The following is a 22,833-nucleotide window of genomic DNA, read 5'->3' as shown; positions in this document are numbered from 1 at the left end:
TCTGAGCTGTCAGCAGAGAGCCTGACATGGGGCTTGAACCCATGAACCGTGAGATCACGACCTGAGCTGGAGTCAGATGCCTAACCGACTGAGCCACCCAGGTGCCCCCCCCCCCCCCCCACCATGGTCCTTCTGTCTTCAAAGGCAGCAATGCAGACTCCCTCTTGCATCAAAACCTTCTCAGGCTTGGAAACCCTGTCTCCGGGAGGAGCCCAATCCCTTTTAAAGGCTCACCTGATTGATTTTATCTTAACATCACCAGATGATCTTATCTTAAAATCAACTGACACAGGACCTTAACCACAGCTGTAAAATCCTTTCAGAGCAATACCTTGAGTCGTTGTGTTTGAATAACTGGGAGAGGGTGCAGATTCACCAAGCGTAGGTATCTTGGGGGCTGTCTTTGAATTCTCACCACAACTGATGACTAGGCTGAATGTAGTATAAATATTACCACCACACCACCATCACGGAACCTGTCTGCTCTGCCCCCTGCTGGGGGACTTCCCTTTCAAGAATCCAGGTGGGGGTGGGGGGGAGCATTACCCTTTCATTTCTATTTATATAGGGTCATATTTAAGTGATAAGCATCTGGTTTTCATCTGGCTTCATTTGAGCCTTATAAGTCCAGGCGCAAGAGACCTTAATATCCATACATAATTGGGAAAACTGAGGCTCAGGGAGATATAATTATCTGCCTGAAGTCCCATAGCCTTCCCTATGTCCATATTCCAGGAGTAATATTCCGTATTTCAAGGTTCTGAATATATCTCAGAATTTGACTTCTGCAATACTTAAGTAGCATCATCTCTTAGTTTTATTTTCCAGAATTGCTAGGAAAAGTTATGTTTTTCAAACCTTGTAGAGGAGATAACAGAAATATCACCAATGGCCATGGTCTCCCCGTTGTATGCAACATGAGAAAGAGCTCCATGTACAGCCACAGGACTACGTGGTCAAAAGCATTTATGTATTTTTTCCTGGAGGGCAAACATATTGTATTAAGTAAATACCATAAACGGAAGCTAATTTTGAGGTTTAACTGAGGCAGCGTTTCATTTGCTGTTTTTCCATTCTATATGGTCGATGCAGATGTGGAGGTGTTTCAGGACTTCACGCCTTTATGTTGCCTAAAGTGTGACCACACTCGTGGTCACCAGTACGTGGTTTAGGCACTAACGTCGAAGCCACGTCTAGTATGATGTAGAATTAACAGAAAATGCTCCAAGCTTCTGTTAATCACAAAGCACACTGTAATCTTTAAAGGACCATCTAGACTCTGCTTTAACTCTTTCTTGTCAAAAATTTTAAACTCGGGGCGCCTGGGTGGCGCAGTCGGTTAAGCGTCCGACTTCAGCCAGGTCACAATCTCACGGTCCGTGAGTTCGAGCCCTGCGTCAGGCTCTGGGCTGATGGCTCAGAGCCTGGAGCCTGTTTCCGATTCTGTGTCTCCCTCTCTGCCCCTCCCCTGTTCATGCTCTGTCTCTCTCTGTCCCAAAAATAAATAAACGTTGAAAAAAAAAATTTTTAACTCTGCTGAAGTTGATGGATGCATGTCGTTTTGTAAGAACGGACTGATAATTTCAAAATGTGAGTCACCGGGAAGGCAGAATTCTACAGAATCCTCGAAGGTAGAAAGGTGCTACCATTCTGCAAATGGGTGAAGCACGTCCCCATGAGGTTTCGGGACTTGCCCCAGAGCACACAGCTTGGGAAGTGATAAGAGTTGAGACATAAATACACATCTTTAGGCTCCATTCGCTAGTTGCATCCCTGGATGGGAAATGCATTGTAAGCAGTTTTCTGCAACTACTGTCGTTTTGTAACCAAGAGGAGTGTTTGGATATAAGGTGTTGGAATTCAGTCCCCACCCCCACCCTACCCATGCCAACCATTCCAGAGGCTGGGACCTCTGGCCCTGTTTTCATTTTCCCCAACCTTTCTCCTGCTGCCATTCAGGAGACCTCACTCCCACCGTCTGCACGTGCCTGTTCTCTTTGCTCCGGATCCTCGGACCCTAATAATCTGTACTAAAGCTCAGTGTTGTTGCAGGGGTGTGGCTCTGGGAGCGGTTCATCTGCTCAGCAGTGAACGCAGCAACTGCTTGAAGTTAGACCAATGAAATATTTTGGGGAGGGGAGTATTTTACCACTGACATTCTGGACGGCTTGTGTCATACAGTGACGATTAAAAGCAGACTGACTTTTAGTTTAAAAAAAAAAAAAATTTTATCAGGAGCGCCTGGGTGGCGCAGTCGGTTAAGCGTCCGACTTCAGCCAGGTCACGATCTCGCGGTCCGTGAGTTCGAGCCCCGCGTCGGGCTCTGGGCTGATGGCTCAGAGCCTGGAGCCTGTTTCCGATTCTGTGTCTCCCTCTCTCTCTGCCCCTCCCCCGTTCATGCTCTGTCTCTCTCTGTCCCAAAAATAAATAAAAGTTGAAAAAAAAAATTTAAACACATTGTTTTGAACTTGTGTATGAAATGGAGAGTAGATCCCCAAGTATCTCAGGGAAAACAGTTTTGGTTAATAGATCGCTGAGAAGCCAGTGCCTTAGAGATTTATCCAGGTTCATAATGGGTTTTAAATTTAGCATGTTCCCATTATCAAAGAACTTTTAGTTTTGCTTGTCTCTGGGCTCATAGAGAAGTGGACATTTTAAAACATTTCAGGTTGGGGTTTATCCCACTCAGGGATTAAGACAGGCTACGTCAAATCTGGACATTGTGACCATGCTTATGTTACCTAATCTGGCTGAGCATCAGTTTCTCCATCCACAAAATGGAAATGAATGCTAGTGCCCACCTCATAGTCATTATGAGCCTTAAAATCGGTTGCATAAAGGGCATTGAAAAAGCTGTATAACATGTAAATCATTATTCAGTGGCCAAAAGATTGTAAATGTTTAATTCTTTTTTCGTTTTAAAATTGTTTTAATGTTAATTTTTGAGACAGACAGGGACAGAGCGTTAGTGGGGAAGGGGCAGAGAGAGAGAGAGAGAGAATCTGAAGCAGGTTCCAGGCTCTGAGCTGTCAGCACAGAGCCCAACGCAGGGCTCCAACCCACAAACCATGAGATCATGACCTGAGCCAAAGTCAGACACTGAAGTGGCTGAGCCACCCAGGCGCCCCAAGTACATTTTTAATTCTTAAAATTCTTAAAATTTTAATTCTTAAAAATGTTTTTACTCTGATACAAAATTCAGCGTATTTTCTTTCTTTCTCTCAAATAAGGAACATAAGAACACTCTACGGGTATTTAAGGACATAACCTCACTTCACTGTGGTTGATTTTTATTTAGCAAATCTCTCCAAGGGCACTAGATGGCGACCTTCTCCTTTAAGAAAAACAGGAAACAGAACAAAATAAAACTAAGATTCATTAATACTTTTGCTTTGATAGTTGAAACTTACTGCTACAGAGTCAAAAGCAAATGACACAGGGTAAAGCCACGTCTTTGAATGCCACGTTGTCTGAATCATAGAATTTCTAGATTTTCTGGTGTTGAGCTAGGAGCAGCCTGTTAGGGAAAGCACTCTGTGTGGGCATTGAGAATCTCGGATCCAAACTTATTAACTTAGGTCGTGACCTTGGACCTTACCTTTAGGCATCCATTTTTTTTTTTTTCTCTTAGAATGTTAGGTGATTGGGTTAGATGGGTTAATTGTTTTCAGCTATGAAATGCTATTTTTTTTTTTTCGTAATTCAGGGTTTACTCTCCTGCCAGGCTATCTTTTCTCAAGTGTTCTTTGTGCTCTAAATTAAATATTTATTAAGCCAATGGACAAGATTTAATGTCAACATCGCTTAAGTTAAAACTGACGTATGAAAAAATAAGATTAATTTTGGAACTTAGGGATGAATTTAGGGTTTTGAGGAGTGTGTCTGTGTGTATGTGTATATGTTAAATCTTGATCTAAATATTGCTTTTTAAAAAATTTTTTTTAACGTTTTTATTTTATTTTTGAGACAGAGAGAGACAGAGCATGAACGGGGGAGGGTCAGAGAGAGAGGGAGACACAGAATCTGAAACAGGCTCCAGGCTCTGAGCTGTCAGCACAGAGCCCCACGCGGGGCTCGAACCCACTGACCGCGAGATCGTGACCTGAGCCGAAGTCGGACGCCTAACCGACTGAGCCACCCAAGCACCCCATGCTTTTTTTTTTTTTTTTTTTTAAATAAGCAGGAGAAACATTTGAGTATCTGCATTTAAGACAATATAAAAGTTGAGGGGCACCTGGGTGGCTCAGTAGGTTAGGCGTCTGACTTTGGCTCAGGTCATGGTGTCGCGGTCCGTGGGTTCGAGCCCCGTGTCAGGCTCTGCGCTGACAGCTTGGGGCCTGGAGCCTGCTTTAGATTCTGCGTCTCCCTTTCTCTCTGCCCCTCCCCTGCTGGCACTCTGTCTCTCAAAAATAAATAATGTTAAAAAATGTAAAAAAGATCATGCAAAACTGAAAAAAACCTGTCCAGGAATCATTTTAAAACTGTATCTGTTTCATAAGGTTGAGCCTCTGCTAGTTTTGAATGTGATAAAGTTTACTAATGTGTTATTTTTAAAATATCACTTGTGAGTGTTCCTAAAAGGATTCGGGAAGTTCAAGTTGGTCATAGATAGAAGCGACCACACCAACAGGACTTACAACTCCTTCTCAAAGATGAGAAGCAGATTGGCATCTGGTGTGATTAAGAATTCAGCTGTGGTTTGAAAGGTGTTTGATTTAAAATAATCAGATGAGCAAAACTAACAGTCAATAGTAAATCCCTAGAATAAAATATATTTCAGGATTTGTTTACAAACCAAAGTATATGAGTTAGTAGTTTCAGACAAGGTAGAAAGATTTTCGTTTTTAATAAGTAGCCACTGATTATACACTGATCTTTCTTTAAGCTGAGATTGCAGAGTCCTCTGGTATCTTGGTCTGCGTGTATTTTTTTTTTTCTTTAAAAACACATTTACTAATCTGTTGATCATTACCTGATCAACTCCTCCCGGGGCAGATAAACCCTTAAACAGTGATTTACGTTATGAAATATGCTCTCTGGGACACACACATACATAAGAAAAAGAAATTTTAGGCATTAGCAGATACTCAGGCTCAAACAGGAAGAAGAATCCATTTAGCATAAGGTGAGGGGATGGAAAGGCAGGTGAGGGAGAAATACAGGTTACAGATGCAATTTCGGTTTCAATTTCCCTCAGCCCGGCCCTGGTCCCGCGTGCCAGCCCTGCGGCAGGGGCGGATGCCGCTTCACGGCCACGGAAGACGATGCTGCGATTCCATTCGGATGCTGGATGTACACACATTTTAATTGTAGCGCGTGAAATAAAATCCAGGCTCCGGGAAGTGCACAGTAGAAGGGCCTGCCCCTCATCCCGCCAAGCGTTTGGCTCATTACTTCGTGCATATTCATTCAACTTTCCTTCCAACAGCTGACGATTTCCAGCACAATTTTCGGCTGAAAAAAAGTTGGAACTGCGAACGCCTTGCCATTATTAGTGGGGGGGGTCAAAGCCCCAGGGCTTCCCAGTAAGAGAAACACGCGCACCCGCACCCCTTCCCCCTCCCCCGCCCCCCTACCTGATCCAGAGCAGAAGAGAAGCGGACGGTGAAAACCAAGGTGAATTAAGGCGGCTGCCGGGTGAAGGCGGCGCGGTGTTCATGAACCCTCTCACCCTTTCGCGCACACACACACACACACACACACACACACCCCACAAAGTCTTTAGGCTCCGGTTACAAGCGCTGCGTCATCTGCCAGATCACATGGTGATTGTTGCTATTTCGAGGACCGAGTGGCATCGAGCTCCCCCCACCCCGCCCCTTCCCTTTGGTACCGTATAGCGTGTGGGAGCGCTCGCTGGGCGATGGGGTGACGGCCGGCTGTCTGGTCCACCCGGCTCTCAGCGGGCGGCGCGCGCGGGGTTCTCACGGAGCGCCCGGGGGCGGGGGTCCCGGGGGAGGCCGGGCAGCTCTAATTGGTTTCTCAATGAAAGATAATCACCTATTCCCCCGAGAGCCTGGGGATTAGCGCTCGGCCTCGCCTCCGCTCCGCGCTCAGACGTCCCGTCCCTGCCCTGGGCGCTCGCTCCCCGGCCGCTCGGCGCTAGGGGCTCGCGGCCCGCCCGGCTCCGGGGTCCGCGCCCGCCGCGCTCGCCCCCCGCGCCCGCCCGCCGCCCCGGCCCGCGCAAACTTGGGCGGAGGGGCTCGGCGGGAAGATGAGCGAGCTGCAGGAGGACTTCGCCCAGATCCTCATGCTCAAGGAGGAGCGCATCAGGGAGCTGGAGAAGCGGCTGTCGGAGAAGGAGGAGGAGATCCAGGAGCTGAGGCGGAAGCTGCACAAGTGCCAGTCGGTGCTGCCCGCGCCCTCGCCGCACATCGGGCCGCGCACCACCCGGGCGCAGGGCATCTCGGCCGAGCCGCAGACCTACCGCTCCTTCCACGACCTGCGGCAGGCGTTCCGCAAGTTCACCAAGTCCGAGAGGTAGGCGCCGGCCGGGCGCTGCGGGCCGGAGGCAGTCCCGCTCGGGCGGGGGGCGCGCGCGCTCGCGGAGTGGGGTGTCCCCGCGGCCCCCGGGCCCCGGCCGCGTTTATTTTTGTGCCTGGCCGTCACGTGCCGGGCCGGGCTCCGCGGGGAGACGCGCCCCGGCCGCGTGGGGGCGGGGGCAGCGCGGAAAGTTTGCTCGCGCCGCGGAGTCGGGCCGCGCCCGGCTGCGGGGACGGAGCCCCGCGCGTCCCGGGGTGGCTGGGGCTCCCCGAGGCGACCCCAGTCCCGGGCCGCAGGGCGTGCTCGGGGTTGGGGGGGGGGGAGGAGCGGGGGGCGCCGGCGTCCCGGGGAGGGGCGGCCGGCCGGGGTCGGGTGCGGTGCAGCGACTGAATGTGCCCCGCGCCGGGGCCCCGCGGGGCCGGTGCAGGGGCGTGGGGAGGCGGGACGGGGGCGCGTCTCCGCTGCCGGGATCCGGCCTCCCGGGTGGGGACGGGTGGGGGGTGGAGGTTTATGCAGAGGGTCACTCTCCAGGCAGCTGTGAAGTCAGCGCGAAACTGCGAGGAAATCCCACTTTGTGGACGTCCGCGCGCCCCGGGCTTGCGGGCGCCGCGGTGACCTTGCACCTGAGGCGGGTTTGGGGCTGCGGGCCAGCCCCGTCCCAGGGCGGACCACGCTGCCTGCCTGTTGCCTTCCTTGGGAACGTTTGCGCCTTCAAGTGGGGGTGAGGCGGGAGGGGAGCCGTCCCTCCGGGCGCCTCCTGGCTCCTTCCCTTCCTCTCCGGACACTTGAAGAGCCGGATCCTGCCGGTTGCGAGTTGTGTGCGGCTCGGGGCTAGCGCGCGGAGGAGGCCGGGCGACTTTGGCCGCGAGTAGGAAGCTTGTGCACTCCCCGCCGCCTGCAGCGGAGGGGCTGATCGATTAGCTCCAGCATTAGAGCGCCCGTGGACATTAGGGCAGGAAGTGCACACTCCAGGGCCCATTACTGGCTTTTAGTCTGTGGAAGTGCGCGGCCCAAAGTGCACTTCGCAGGATATTGAATATTCCATTAGGCGTGCCTTCATGCCCGCCCCCCTCTTCCCTCCTCTTAGATCACTCGGTGTCTGAGTTTGGGGCTCCCAGGGGACCCCTCAAGTCGTCCCTCCCGCCTCGCTCTCTGAGGTGGAGGCCAGCCCTTGTAGAGAGCACTTTCTCTTGTCCGGTCTCCATCCTGGCTCTCAGGGCCCCCCTCCCCCGCCACTGCACCCCTCCTTTGTCTCCCTCTCCAGTGCATTGAGGAGCGTGCCTGGGCGGTGGGGGAGGGGAGCACAGGCGGCTGGGCAGGGTCGAGGAGCTGTTAGAAGAGGGCCAGGCGCTGGGAGGGGGCAGGGGAGAAACAGAGGAGCCGGGCGGGCGGAGAGGATTCGCCTTGGGGGCTTGGGCCCGTTCCGAACCGACGTCTAGGGGGACCGCTTTCGGCGTCCCAAGGGACACTCGGCTTACAAAGTGACACCGTCCACATGGCACCGTTTGGCCCAGCCTGCCCGGAACGTCCCCGCCCGATGGAACGGTGGCATTCTTCCGTCCGCCGGGCCGAGACCCAAACAAGGCCCTCCTCTCTGGCCTTGCCCTCGGTGGGGAGGCGGCTGCCCCGGGCTGAGGCTCCGGCGGCGCGGCCGGGCTGCGCATTCCGCGGCCGCTGCCCTGCCCCTCGCTCAGCAGCTGGAATCAATCTGCCCACCTCCTTGAGGAGCCACTTCGTCAGCGGTCACCCGGCAGCTGCTGGCCTCCCGGGGCCGACGGGCCGGCCGGGGCTTTATCGCATTTTTGGCGCATTTTTGGCATTTCAGATCCCCGCTCTGGGCTGCGCCCCTCCTGGGTAACCAGCGCCCCTTCGCAGCACAGGGGCCCCGCGTTGACTCTCCCCACCCAGAGTCCTCCCTCACTCGGGGGCTGGCTCTCAGAGGCGCTTTTATCCTCCAGGATGAAATCTCTCCAGCAGCGAGGGGACGTTTTGTGTGCGCTGGGAGGAAATGGCTGATCTTTCCTAGGCACCCCCCCCCCTCCCCCGCCTTGGTGTTAGGGGTAGGAGCCTCCGGCCTGTGCGGGGAGGGGAGCCTGCTCAGGAGAGGTCAGGGCATGTTTGTATCTACACCAAGGAGCTGGAATGCTCTGCAACTTCCTCTCTGCTTTTCGCTGGGATCCAGGGTGAACTTTTTCCCACTGAGCACTTGGGTTTTTTATACTTTCCAAGGGGGAGCCTGGGGTGTATTTTCAGCAAGCCGGTTCACTAGGGTTGAAACGATTTGGTCAGGTACACTCTTCCGGGACAGTAGCCATGGGCATCAGGTACGACCCCTAGCCCTGAAAGAGACAATCACAACTTCATTGTTGGTGAGGCACCTTAATTTGGTTCAAGAAGGAGAATGATTGAGAAAGGAGTTGTCTGATACAACACGTAACAGCAGACTAGACGCTTTGGAAATAAAGTCCATTATGGGGCGCCTGAGTGGCTCTGGCGGTTGAGCCTCTGACTCTTGGTTTCAGCTCAGGTCCTGACCCCAGGGTCATGGGATCCAGCCCCACGTGGGGGCTCTGTGCTGTGTGGAGCCTGCTTGGGATTCTCTCTCTCTCTCTGTCTGTCTTCCCCTCCCTCTGTCCCGCTCTCCCTCTCTCTAAAATAAAAATTTTTTAAAGTGTATTTCCTGCTTATCAGATACTCGGATTGGGGGGCTCAATATTCCGTCACCTTACGTAGCCCGTGTTGAAAGTGGCAGTATCCTGACCGCATACCTGGGCTCAGAGACTGCTTTATCGCAAGGCTGGTGTTCCTTTGCAGTTGCTGCTGGATTTGCGGGATAACTATTCAGGAGTTCATTTCAAACTTTACTAAGACACACAGCGTTTAGCACAAGAAAGAACACGTATTTTGAAATGGTAGGAGTCTGTTTGGTGGGCAGGAGGAAAAAAAAAAGAGCTTTTGCCTAAAAGTGCCGTTTTAGAAAATGATGGCAATCTAAAATATTTACATAATAGGTGGCGAAAATATCTTACGCATTTATTGCAGGGGAAGGAAATGGCAGAATTCACCGACTGTTGTAATCAAGTCAGTCCAATTAGCCAGATCTGCCTCTATGTGTCCACGGAGGGCAGAAGGCACAATTTCCATTAAGAATGATCTCAGTATCCAAGGAATGCTTAGATGAAAATTATACTAGGGAAAGGGAAGATCTAAGTGCTCAGCATAAGTATCAAGTGTACAATATGATGATCGTGTTCAAAAAGAAAACATCCGACTTATTGCAGCCCTCGTTTTCAGACCCCGTAGAAATGCCCAGTAGGGATCAAGTGATTATCTTTGAAAACAGGACGGTGTTTTGGATGGTGATGATGATATCTTGAACTTCTATGTCACTTTCTGCCAGTTGAGTCCCAGTACGTCATGTTGTTTTCTGTGAGCTCTACGGTCCGTGCCTGGATATACTCCACATCAAGAATTACCTAATATCCTTAATTCTTTCCCTCCGTGTTTTACGCACACCTGAATTCCTTGCTTTGGCTGCCCATTTAGCTCAGAGGACTGCAAACCGTTGTTGTTGTTGTTTTTAAATTGGCTCAGGCAAAGCCTGGAATCAATATTAATCTGTAACAGGGACAGTGGATTCTTTCCAAAGCCATTTGAGCTATTCCTTTTACAAATCCCTTGATTCTTGACGATGCAGATTCATCATTTGGAACTTGAACTTCCTTCCACTGGGACACGGATGCTTCGGGACGGATGCCCCAGAAAACTCCTTGCTTTTTGCATGTCTAATTCCATTCAGGTCTGGTTTGACCTTCAGACGAGAAATCAAGGGATTTGGCCTAATTTTGATATAAGCAACTTCAATGAAATGACTCGGTACCAGCCGAACTCTGGGCCCAGCTGACTAATTATTCACAGAGAGAAGACACAGCGCTTTTGAAAATAGCAGAGATAATCATGATCGGGAGAGCAAAGCCTGTGCACGTGAGGAATCTCAGTCGTGAAGTCGCTCGCCTGAGATCTCACAGCTAGGAAACACGAGAGACGAGTTTCAAGCCCGAATCTTGAGGTTTGTCGGGCCCAGGTTCTAAGCTGTCACATACTGTCACCTCGGAATTGGGTAATTTCCATCTTGGTGACTGGTGAGGCCTTTCGGGCAGAAAGAAACAAACCTACCCTAATTTCGAATAGGATTTCTGTGAACAGTCCTAGAGCCAGCAGTCCAGTGACCTCTGGCCTCCGAACTCTTGTATCCAGCACATAGGCTTGGACGCGCTTGCCAGGCTGGGGTTTTCTCAGGCGTGCCTCTCTTGGGATGGTCAGTTTACCGGGCTCTCTTTTTGCTTCCTTCATACCCTTCTCCTGTCACAGGTGGGGATGATGAATACGATGGTTGGGACAGCGATCTGGGTTGCGTCCTGTGAACACCATTCATGAGACTCTTTGCCTTTTGCCTTGCAGACCAGGCAGCTCATGCTAATCCCTTTGTCCTTACCAGTTCTCCCAACAAAAGGAATTTATTGCTAAGTGACAATATATCAATGTGTTACCCAGTTATCTTTGCCGGGTTAACAAAGTAATAGTTTAACAGCTTCTGGGAGAGGACGTTGGTTTCCTTGGCTCAGATGAGTAACATTTATGACCGGAATTTAAGGGGAGGCAGGCTGAGGAGGGCAGGGGAGGATTTTTGTGCTGGGAGGCTTCTCAACATCCTGGTCTTTGGGAGAGGACAGGTTCTGAGCGTAGGCTTTCATCACTCCTTTCGGTCAGAGCTGCACGGGTATCGCATGGGGCAGTACCCTGCCTTTAGTGACGAGAAAACGGAGCACATTATCACCAAAGTGCCTTTTACAGGATCTCAGAAACGGGACCGGAAAAGTAATTCAGGTTTCTTAATTTCGCATCGGTGCTTGACTTGGTGAATTGATGTCTTCAACTTATCGTCTGTCCAGACTTCTTGTTTCAGACCTATTCGCTCTGCTTTGAGATTGGCTCAGCTTCTGGAATCACGTACCGTTTCCAGATGTATTTGTGACATGCCAGGAATTCCCGTGACGTTGGAACCATTGATCTATGTATAGGCTGAAAGTTCACATTTAATCACGTAGTCATTAGAAATTTGGCTGATCCCCTTGAGGTTATTTCTAACAGACCTGAAAACACGACAGATGTCATATCTTGATCCGCTTTCCAAAGCACCCTCTCACCCTACTGTGGAAGAGATGCCCACAGTGCATTAAAACCCTTCCTCTTGGGGCACCTGGGTGGCTCAAGTGTCGGTTAAGTGTCTGACTCTTGGCTTTTGCTCAGGTCATGATCTCACGGTGTAATGAGTTCGAGACCCGCATTGGGCTCCGTGCTGACAGTGCAGAGCCTGCTTGGGGTGCTCTCTCTCCATCTCTCTCTGCCCCTCCCCTGCTCCTGTGCCTTCTCTCTCAAAATAAATAAATCAGTAAATAAAAAACCCTTTCTTTTGATCAGATTTTCAGCTGATTTTGTAGTTGCTCAGAATATGAATAATTATTTTCATTTGCTGTTGAGAATGTGCCTCGCGGAGTTCGGGACGCTGTCTTATCCAGGATTCTTGTAGCTCTTGGAGGTTACTGAAGTTTGGGAATTGTCCCATACCCTTGCTGTTGGGTCCCTGAAGAGAAGGGACCATGTGTGTGTGGTTACGTGTAGGTGTGTGCGTTTCCGTGTGTGTGTGCACGTGCACAGATAGCTACTTAATTCATCGTATGATTGTTACACTTCTTGCTGTGGTCGTTATTCTGAGACTCCTCTGCGTTGGCCCAAATCAGTTTCTTGCGGAAAAGATGTACGTGTCTTCATACAATAGACTTCATACAATAGGCTACAGCGTCTTGCGGTTTGTCAAACGCTCGTGCTTGGTGTGGGGCACACGTGCCAGCTTTGCTTCCCAGAACCGGGTACTGGACCCAATCTCTGTTCCTTCCTCCTTTTCACTCACTGATGGTTTTTCACTTCCTTTTCTTTGTCCTTGGGTCTGCTCGTGCTCGCTCTCTCGCGCGCGCCCCCGTGTTTCTCTGTTCCGGCCCAGCGTCTGTGACTGCGGCCAGATCTATTTCGTTTGCAAAAGTCTTAAAACAGCACACGCAGAACGGAGTTCTTGTTCATAATGCTGCTCTAACCTTTTAGAGTCTATCTTCTCTTCAGATGTTTCGGGTATCACGCAATTTGAATTTCCTAAAGTTTAAAAGATATCCACTGTCCGTATCGAAATCTGTAGCACTTTAACGTATTTGCTCAATAAAATATGCACATTTCCAGGAAATGGGTATCTTTGAAATAGATTTGTTTTGTTCTAGAAATACAGATGGTGGAAGTAATCTCCTTAGTTTACTTATTGCCCTTAAGCAACAAATTCCTTTTTAAAAACTCTTAGCCTTACTCCTCATGAAACACTATTTAGTTCGTTGTACGAGACGTTTTTATTCTAAATATTTCTGTACTGTTTCTTATGTATGAATACAGTAGAAAGCCAGGCTTCCTTGGAAAATGGTGTAGTTTTAAATTCAATCGATATAAAGTTGATATTGACTAGAAAGGTTTGAAGTACTGTCTCTAATTTGCCTCTCTCGTGAACTAAGTGCATGTTTATAGCTTTTTCTTTTCTTTCTTTTTTTGTTTTAGTGCGTGTTTGTTTGACATATTTGTGCAACTTAGCCGTGAACAGTTAATACGTTGATACTAGGAGTTGATGGGAGGTGACTCTGTTGTGCATAGGGACACGTGGGTACCACTTTGGTGGGCGAGCTGATATCCTGAACATCCTGGGTTCATCTGAGTGTTTGTTTATGAAGGCTAATCCGATAAGACGTCTACAGGAATTACCTTGTTGGGTTAAATTTTTGACTTGTGAACAAGAATAGCCCACCACAATTCTCGAGTTCTTCTCTCAGATTTGTTGCTAATTCAAATTGTGCTTCCTTTCTGGTCCTAATAAATTAGGGAGTGCTTCCTAATGTGTTGTAATCCTCAAATGTGTCTTTATTTGAGCACTCTGACCTGAAAGGCTGTGAGAACACTGCTGGCAAACCTTATGGGGAGTCTAAAAATAACCTCTGTGTTTGCCTCTTACAAATATTTGTATGTCTATTTCTTCAACTATATTCTACTCTGATTCCGTGAGGAGCGGATCTAAAGCCTTTGGGTAAACGTTAACATTTTTCTCGATGTCTCTTGTTGCCCATGTGGTACGGATAATGCTAATTTTGTGTGTCACATGGCCCACCAAGGAACTTGGCTCCATATGCCCCAAATTCTTAAAATAGAAAATTCTTTTATATCTTAGGTTGTAAACCCCTGGGTAGACACCAGGTCTGTTTACAGTAAAAATTCCAACCTAATAAAACCCTCAGCTTACCATAGTTTTCTTTTCCCAGATGCTAATTTTTGGGCAAAGTGTAAGAACAGCACATATGTAGAATGTGTTAAAAACAAGCAAGCAAAACCAACCAACAATCAAAAGATCCCTGAACCTTCTAGAGAATAAAACCAGCTCATATTTAGTTCAGTCTCCTCTCGGAGAGTGAGATCGTTCTGAAGTATACGGCACAACATTCTCTGTCTCTCCAGGCAGATTTCAGCTGTGCTGAAATAGACACAGCGGTGTGTATTTGATTATTTTGAGTTTCCAATGAGTAGGTAATAGTTTAAAAATCAAATTTCGTGACTTGCCTTGCTTCTTAGAAAATAAGATCGAGAGCACTCACAGACATCTCTAGGGAGAGCCCTTCACTCACATTCCAACTGGCTTCCTAGACCGTGGTGACAAATAGATGGCAGGAAATTGCACATAATCCACAGGCGATCTCGACTCTTCACAAGAGTGTGTTGCACATGGGGACGTCACCCCTCTGGTGAGTCACTGCAGGAAAAATGTTTGAGAACTTCTGATCTGAATAATGGCTCTAAGAAAATGAAAATCTCGACCCTGGGACACTCAAAGCTACTTACTTATAAGTCACAGTTGTGAGATTTACTGCTCTCTCTCTGTTCAGCGTGTCTACGTCAGACCGACATTCCCGGAAGTGTGATGTTCACAGTACTGTGGCACTGGGGATGCTTCTGGGTGGTGCACAAGTGAATTTATTTCATGCAAACAGTTAGGAGTTTCCGTAAGTGTTTGAGGAAGACGTTGCATTTGCAGCAAATCCATGGTGTGTGTGTCTGTTATTGCTTATAATAAGGCTAAGTTGAAAAATTTTTTTAATCTTTTTACTTATGTTTGAAGGAGAGAGAGAGAGAGCATGAGCGGGGGAGGAGCAGAGAGAGAGGGAGATACAGAATCCGAAACAGGCTCCAGGCTCTGAGCTGTCAGCACAGACAAACTGTGAGATCATGACCTGAGCCAAAGCCGGACGCTCAACCGACTGGGCTCCACCCAGGCGCCCCAATAAGGCTAAGTTTTAAGAAAAAAATATGAACGTAGAGATTGTGTGTAGATGGGTTGACAGAAGGGGATGGGGGAACACGGCTTTCATGCTTCTTTTCTTACCCCTTCCCCGTTTGGGAAAATTCTAGCTGCCTGTGTTAGCTTTGGTGCCTCTTCGGAGAGCGATCAGTTTCTCCACCAGGGTTAGAGCGGGGACTTAGAGTGAGGCAAGAATTGTGGGCTTTTGGAGAATATGCTCTTGTACGGAGGACAAAGTCTGGTTAAGAATGAGTCACTTTACTATATCATCAGACAAACATCTGATTTCTGCCCCCACCAGATTTATGAATTTCCTTGCCATACTACAGCAGGGCCCCCAGGTGAGCAGGACAGCAGGGAAATGATAAGGGATGCTGGGCTGGCCACAGTCTCCGTCTAGCTGGGGCCCCGGGGAGCTCTGTTCCGGAGCGTCTGCCGTGCAGTGCGGCCTCTCTGTTCCCCACAGGGTTCTTCCTTGGATCCTGACAGTCTGCAGCCAAGTCTGGCCGTGAATGGTAGCACTGTGGCATTTTATAGCCGGAAAGACATGATTTGTTCTTTCTTTCTTTGTAAAAACGCAATTTGGAAAAAGTGGGGAAGGGAAAATCTGTTATGAAAAGACAAATTTATTTTCCTGTAATCTGCATTTCATTGACTTGACTAGGAAACTAGATTAATGCAAACACGAGGAGAAAGACTTGCTAAAAGTTAATATTGTTGAAAGAACGGCTTTGTGGAAACATGAGAAAAACGTGAGAAGGGAGGGAAAGAATATACAGGCCGGAAAAGGTATTAGCAACAATCCAGTATTCTTCCAGAGCATAAAGCAGACTGTTTTCCCCTCCCACTCAAAAAAGGGGATCCTTAAGCTCTGGATATAGGTACCCTCCACAAGATAGAAAAAGCAGGTGGAGGGAGAGAAAAGGAGGGAGAGAGGGAAAGAGAGAGAGGTTGCGATTTCAACATTGACCACAAGATGGCAGCAGAAGCATATTATTTAGTAGTTGGCAATGGCCTTGGGTTGACTGAAAATAGACTCCCAAAGAAGACATCTTTCTCCCTCTCTCCCTCCACCCCCCCACCCCCAGAGTTTATTTATTTATTTTGAGAGAGAGTGCAAGCATGGAAGGGACAGAGAGAAGGAGAGACGGAGAAGCACAGGCCGGCTTCCCTCCTTCAGCGCAGACCTTGATGTGGGGTTCAAACCACGGAGCGTTGAGATCATGACCTGAGCCAAGATCAAGAGTCTGACGCCTAACCAACTGAGCCACCCCGGCGCCCCTGCATACAACCTTCTTAATGTCAGCATTCAAGTATTTGGACAGCGTATCATTGAATGTGTGTCGTGCTATCATTTTCCATTTAGTAGTGATTTGGTGGAAAGTGTTTAAAAAGCCAGAGTGCGGTGTCCTTCTGTAGCATTTTTGCCTTTAGCGAGGGGGACTTGGCACAGAGAGGTCTTTGAACATGAATATCCATCTGAGGGAAATTCCTCACCCCCTGTGAGGTCTCTGGGCTCCTATTTGCCCGAGAGGAGACAACGGAGAGAAGAAAAATGGGAAATTAATAGTAGTAAAAAGCATTATGTGCGAGGAGGTAGGATCGAGGCTTCCTACACAACCCCGCCCTCCATAAAAAACTAACAGACAATTATTATAAGAAAAAGTCAGATGGGCTATTTGATGAAACTTTGCGTAGCTTCTGGTAGGTTGTTGGATCTTCTTGGTAATTCTGCGATTCTAGAATATAATCAAGCAGATCTGAATATGGCCTGTGACAGGGTGAGGTCCTTCTTAGAAAAACATTTTAATAATCTAGTTAATGATTATTTGTATACATCTGAATATTTGCAAGCGAAAAAGAGGTTTGTGTGTGTGTGTGTTTGTTTTTTGCTTTGTTTCTGGGATGCCCTGAATATAAACTGCCTTTCAACAGTTTCAGAGCAAAGAGGGGCAAGTGTGGCCTGACCTACCACAAAGGGGTAAATTGTGGGTCACATCTAATGGACTGTAAGTTTTTGAGTCAATAATCCCTTGGCAAGTGCCATTCAGTCTTCCTGTAAAAGGCTGTTTCATGCAGTGTGTGACTCCCTCTCATGTGACAGCCCCAGGGGACTAGAAGTAACAGAGCCTTGCTGATGGCATCATTTGTGATTTAACACCGAGAAGTGTGCTGATTTTGGTCTGTCTCAGTAACCAAGGGTGAATGCCACACCGAAGTTGTACTTTGGGTAAAAAGAAGTCAGTTTTGAATTACTGTGATTACTTGGCCCTCTTTAAATTCGTTCTGTTTAATGTTTATTTACTTTTTTGAAGGAGAGAGAGACAGACTGCAAACAGGGAAGGGGCAGGGAGAGAGGGAGACACAGAATCCGAAGCAGGCTCCAGGCTCCGAGTGGTCAGCACAGAGCCCGATGCGGGACTGGACCCCACGAACCGCGGGATCGTGACCTGAGCCGAAGTCGGATGTTTAACCAACTGAGCCACCCAGGCGCCCCTCCTTGGCCCTCTTTAATTGATTTCTTGGCTCAGATGTTATGTCAGGTTGTACTTAGATAAGCTTGCAAGATGGAAAAGAGAGAAAATTTAAAACAGGACACGTACTGATATCCTATTTGACAATAAATTGCCTCTGTAAAACGTGTTTTGAAACTCTGCGATACATTTGTTTGAAGCTGTCAGCATATAAAAACAATGCTCTTTAGGGCAATAATTTATATTTTTTTCCAGGCGAGGGAGAAAACGTTGTAGTGTATGACCGTGAGAGAGGATGAAGCGTAGAGAGAACGGAAGGGCTTCTCTCTCTGTTGCGTACAGGGCCAGAAAAGCAAATCTCACTATTAGACATGGTGAAGCAGGAGAGAAGTATTATCATCTTTTGTTTCCTCTGATCTTTCTGGTTTGTTATCAAGGCAAAGCGAATTCCTGCAGGAGAGACGTAGGGTGTCTCATTGGCACCATGGGGCCCCGGGCATCACGTGCTGTGGGCTCGCTGGGCCTTTGATCTTGGAGCAATCCGAGACAGAAGTTTCCTCTGCGTGCTTCTGCGTCCATACTCGCCGTGCTAAAATCCGGACGTGCTTTTTGATGCTTAAAGAACACGCGTCACATGTCAGCTTTGCTGATCTTCATCTTTTCTTGGGCTCTGCCTACTTCCTTGATTGTTTTAATTGCCCAAGTAACGCGTGCTGGTTGTGAGACCGTGAAAGGTGGCATCGAACCCTGTCCACAGCCACACGCGCCATCCGTCCTCCAGCAGACAGCAGGTGTTAGGCTTTCTGTATGTTCATGCAGACCTTAGCAGAGAGGGGACCTCCCTGCCCATTTGGACTTGTTTGGTCATTGCTTGTTTTTCTAACCCAAGTGGCATTATTCTATAACACTCCTCAGCAACCTGCTGGTGTTTTGTTTTTGTGTTTGCTAATAGCTCCTAGGGTTCTTTCCAGATCAGTCCACATTGGGTTTTCTAATGGCCGCCCGCTGTCCCGTAGCGTCCCAAGTCCTTCCGCTTATTGATATTGATGGTTATGGGTTTTGTCCGTTTCCGATCATAAACACGGCCACTCATGTTCTCGCACACATTTTCTCGTCTGTCTTTATTTATCTACGGGGTAAATTGCAAAAGGCCGAGCGCGCTAGGTCAAAATAAGTTCCCAATTTTCAGCGTGACCTTTTCGGTTTATCTGATGATGCGTAAACTTTCTGTGTCAGATAAATTGATCGCTAGCCCTTTCCGCTAGGCATAAAAGGTATGCCGGTGGCATTGACGGGGTTAACTTTCTACATTCTAGAAGGGATTGATAGCAATCAGACATGTAACCATATGCATTTCCTTTTTTATACTTGAGCACATTCATGAGAACACTCTTTGAAGCAATGTTTACATGCCTCTAACTTTTCAGATTTACAAAGCCCATGTTGTGCTTTGGGCTTGATTTTTTCCTTCTTCTTTAAAGTTGAATAAAATCCCTCAATTCCTACAATGTCTTGATTTTGAAAGTAAGAATACAGTTGTTTGTGCTCTTAAGTAACCAGACTTTTTCTTTACGGATTGCAATGATTTGTTTTTCTTTCATCAAAATACATTTTTTTGATACTTGAAGGATTCTGAGGATCTTGCTCCCACTTGGGAAAATAACAAATTCGAAGTCACTCAGCTACATTCTTTTTTTTAAAGGCTAGTGGGAAGATTTGGACATATATGGTATTGGAACCACTCACTGGAGCTTTCTTTTTATAGGAGGGCAACTTCCGGTAGAGTTTTCTTTCCTTTTTTTTTTTTTTTTTTGATCATGCTTACGATATTGGACTAGATTTCCCGAAAGATAACTTTACAAACATTTATTTGGGTCAGATATCAGTCATATTAAAAGTAATCAAACATGAGATTGAAACTACAAAGTGAAACTTTTTGGAGATTAGGTAAAGCAACTTCAGGAATTTTAGCTGGGTCTTACAGAGAAATGACCTCACGACATGTTGTGATACTTAAAACAGGGGCTTTTGGGGATGCCTGGGTGGCTCAGATGGTTCAGCGGTGACTTCGGCTGAGGTCACGATCTCGTGGTTCGTGGGTTCGAGCCCCGCGTTGGGCTGTGTGCTGACAGCTCGGAGCCTGGAGCCCGCTTCGGATTGTGTCTCCCTCCCTCTGTGCTCCTACCCTGCTTGTGCCCTGTCTCTCTCTCTCAAAAATAAATAAACAACAAAAAAAATTAAACAACAACAACAGGGGACTTTGGAGTCATGGACCTGAGATTGAACTCTGACTCCTCCTGTACACACTGGCCTTGTGATTTTTGATGAATTACTTCTCTCTCTGAGCCTGCTTTCCCGTCTGTAAAATAGGGGTAACAATGCTTCTCCGCATAGGCTTTGTGTACAGGAGATACTCCATACCTGTTTGTGGAGTGACAGGAGGCAAGTGCAAAGTGCTGAGTAAAATTGCTAGCCAGTGTGTGCCAATGTAAGGCTAAAAAATTTTAGAGAGTTTTGGGGCGCCTGGGTGGCTCCGTCGGCTAAGCGTCCAACTCCTGATTTCTGCTCCGGTCATCACCGAGCAGAGGTCACACAGCGTGCCCGGGGCAGCCCCCCGCGGGCTCTGGGAGACCACTCGTGTCAGTTTCCTCCGGGTGTGGGGTGGGAGTGGACCACTGCCTTGGATCTCTCCTAAAAGCCCGGGAGAAGGCAGGGGCGCAGTGCGCCTGCTCCCTCCTGGGCAGCCCGGGGGCTGTTGACAGCCGTCATGTCTGTTTCTGCTCTCCTTGTCTCACTATGGTTCAGTGCCCGTAAACGAAGGTAACTTTCCACATCCAGGGGGGCTGCAGGTCTAGAGACGTGGGTGGAGGCTCTTCGTAGATGTTCTAGAAGCTCAGCAGACTTCACCTACAAGCCTGAAAGCTGGAGGGTGAAAGTGCTTTGGCTGAACTGTCCTGTGTGTGTCCCTCTTCCTAAGTCAACATGAAACGTATACGTTGGTGCCTTCTCTGTGGCTGTTTGCAAATTACAGACTGATATTGACTGCATCGGAGCTTTCCAATTTGGACAAATACTATTGCAGATTGCAGATCTTATTTCTCCGAAGGCAGTTGGATCTGTCAATCAGTCAACTAATACGCGAGAAGATGTCTAAGGTATTCGGGAGACCCAAAGCCAGGTTCTGTCCTTCCTAGCCTGGCTGTCGTGCTGTCGTGCAATGTGCATCCAAGCCCCAGCTACTGCTGCTGCTGCTTTTTTTTTTTAAATTTTTTAAGGTTTCTTATTTTGAGAGAGCAAGTGGGGGGAGGGGCAGAGAGAGAGGGAGAGAGAGAATCCCAAGCGGGCTCCGTGCTGTCAACACAGAGCCCGAGGTGGGGCTCGAACTCACAAACCATGAGATCATGACCTGAGCTGAAACCAAGAGTCGGACGCTTAACCGACTGAGCCACCCAGGCGCCCCTCCCACCAGCTTCTTCTATTGCTACACATCTCAAGTTGCCCGAGAGGATTAAATGAGCTCATGCATGTAGTGATGATTTCAAAAGTGCCTTGTATAGTCATTCAATAAATGTTGGCTCTCGTCGTTATTATTTATTTTTTCTGACTTTATTCACCAAGCGTGTAAGACTTTTCACTCCAGATCCATTCATATTCTTCCCTTATTTCTAACTCCATACTTGGTCCCAGTTGTGCTCATTACAATCGCTCTGACCCGGTTTTCGGAGTCATTTCCTGAATCACAGTTGAAACTCTGACGTAGGCTGTGTTTAGGACTTATTTTTCATTCATAGTATAGTCTCAACTCTCTCTCTACGCGTATCACGCCCCTTCCCCCCCCATCCCATCGTTTTAGAAACGTAGCACTCTGGCGCTAGATTTGGCAGGGGTAAGCCCCCTCCGCAGTTACCTGCTCCCGGACTTGAATAAACCCAGGTGTCTCAGATTCTAAGCTGCATAGTCTAACGCAGGGAATCCAACTAAAACGCGCTTTCTGATTTGACACGTCTGGGGAGGCACCAGAGATGCTGTGTCTGTAGCCAGCTCTCATGCGATGCTGACGTTGCTGGTCTCCAGATCCATACGTGGCAAAGGACTGGCCAAAGGTTTTCTCTGGCTCCTTCCTCTTCTCCTTTTTCTTCCCAACCCCCCCCCCCCTTTTTTCACGTCCAAGTTAAATTTTTTACACAAGTAATCAGACACACGAATGCAAGCTAATGTGCTAATGAAACATTAAGGTGGATTACATTATAAGATCAACTCCTTATCTAGGAAAGCCTGGAGGAAACATTCTGGTATTCTGTCCCCTTCTAGACAATACGTACGCATAGCTGTACATTGGAAAGCCTCTGCGCGGAGGCCGTGCTTGGGTTTAAAACCCCTCATGCCTTAATCCTGTCGCTTCGCCTCTTTGAACCTCAGTTTCCCATCTGTAAAACAGGGAAAAGAAGGCCCACCCAAGCTGATGCTGTGCAGAAGACTGGCCGTAAGCATGCAGCGAGTGATAACCATCGCTTCTGTAGTGTTAATACTAGTGTTCTGGAGACAAAGTCAAATTTGTCCCCAAATGACAAATGTGGTCCGGAAAGAACTTTAATTCAGGTAAAATGGGAAAGTGAGAAACACTGGTCCAGCATCGGTGAGAGCCGAGTGTGTGCAATGCACTCTATTGGCATGCCCTCATCTGCTGTTGTCAGGAACACCATCATGAGTCTTCACGGCGCCTCCAGGCAGGACCTAATGCACGGGCTCTGCATTGATGAGGACACTAATTCCAGCACGTGAAGTGGCTTATTCAGAGGCTTGCTGGCCCAGGACTGTGGCTCTAAGGCTCTAGCAGTGTATTATATGCTCATACATATACCTGCAGCACGTGCATGGGGAGAAGTATAAGGAAAATGGCATTTGAAGACCCTTCAACCATCCCAGTGCCCAGGGGCCCTTACACTATAGTGCATGGAAATATCCATGGAGCTAATTGTTACAAGGGATTCCAGGGCTCCATCCCAACAGATTCTGACTTAATAACAGGCTTGGGAAATCGGGGACCAGGACGTTTTCCAGACCATCCTGGAGCAACAGCACCACAGCTGGATCCTGTAAGGACAGGTGTCAGTTTCCATGGGCTGCTGTGACACATCACCCCAAATCAGGGGGCTTAAAACAGTGGGGAATTGTTCTCTTGCAGTTTCAGAGACTGGACGTTGGATTCAAGGGTCGGCAGGGCGAGGCTTTCTCTGAAGATGCGAAGGCAAGGTGCTTTCTGGTCTCTTCCTAACTTCCAGCAGTTGCCTGCAGTCTCAGCAGCCCTTGGTGCGATGCGGGCACATCGCTCCAGTGTCTCTGTCGCTGTTCACACGGCTGTCTTCCCTCTGCGTGTGTCTGTGTCCAAATTCCCCTCTTCTTTTAAGTACCATAGTTGTTGAAGGTAGGGACTACCCT

General features: G+C 48.3%; 1 protein-coding gene across 1 annotated transcript in view; it reads left to right on the top strand.

Moving 5' to 3' along the window:
* The first annotated feature begins 5,833 nt into the window (after positions 1-5,833).
* Positions 5,834-22,833, top strand: part of PRKG1 (protein kinase cGMP-dependent 1) — a 1,267,967-nt gene continuing 1,250,967 nt past the window's right edge. Inside the window, exon 1 of the mRNA XM_086679490.1 lies at positions 5,834-6,480. Within this exon, the coding sequence (XP_086535616.1) occupies positions 6,215-6,480 (266 nt within the window). The 5' untranslated portion in view covers positions 5,834-6,214. The remainder of the gene's footprint in view (positions 6,481-22,833) is intronic.

This window comes from Puma concolor, chromosome D2 (assembly GCF_028749965.1).
Source record: "Puma concolor isolate L17-30 chromosome D2, mPumCon1.1.hap2, whole genome shotgun sequence".
Classification (NCBI taxonomy): domain Eukaryota; kingdom Metazoa; phylum Chordata; class Mammalia; order Carnivora; family Felidae; genus Puma; species Puma concolor.
The sequence above is the reverse complement of the archived record's forward strand: the minus strand, read 5'-3'. Positions and strand labels throughout refer to the sequence as shown.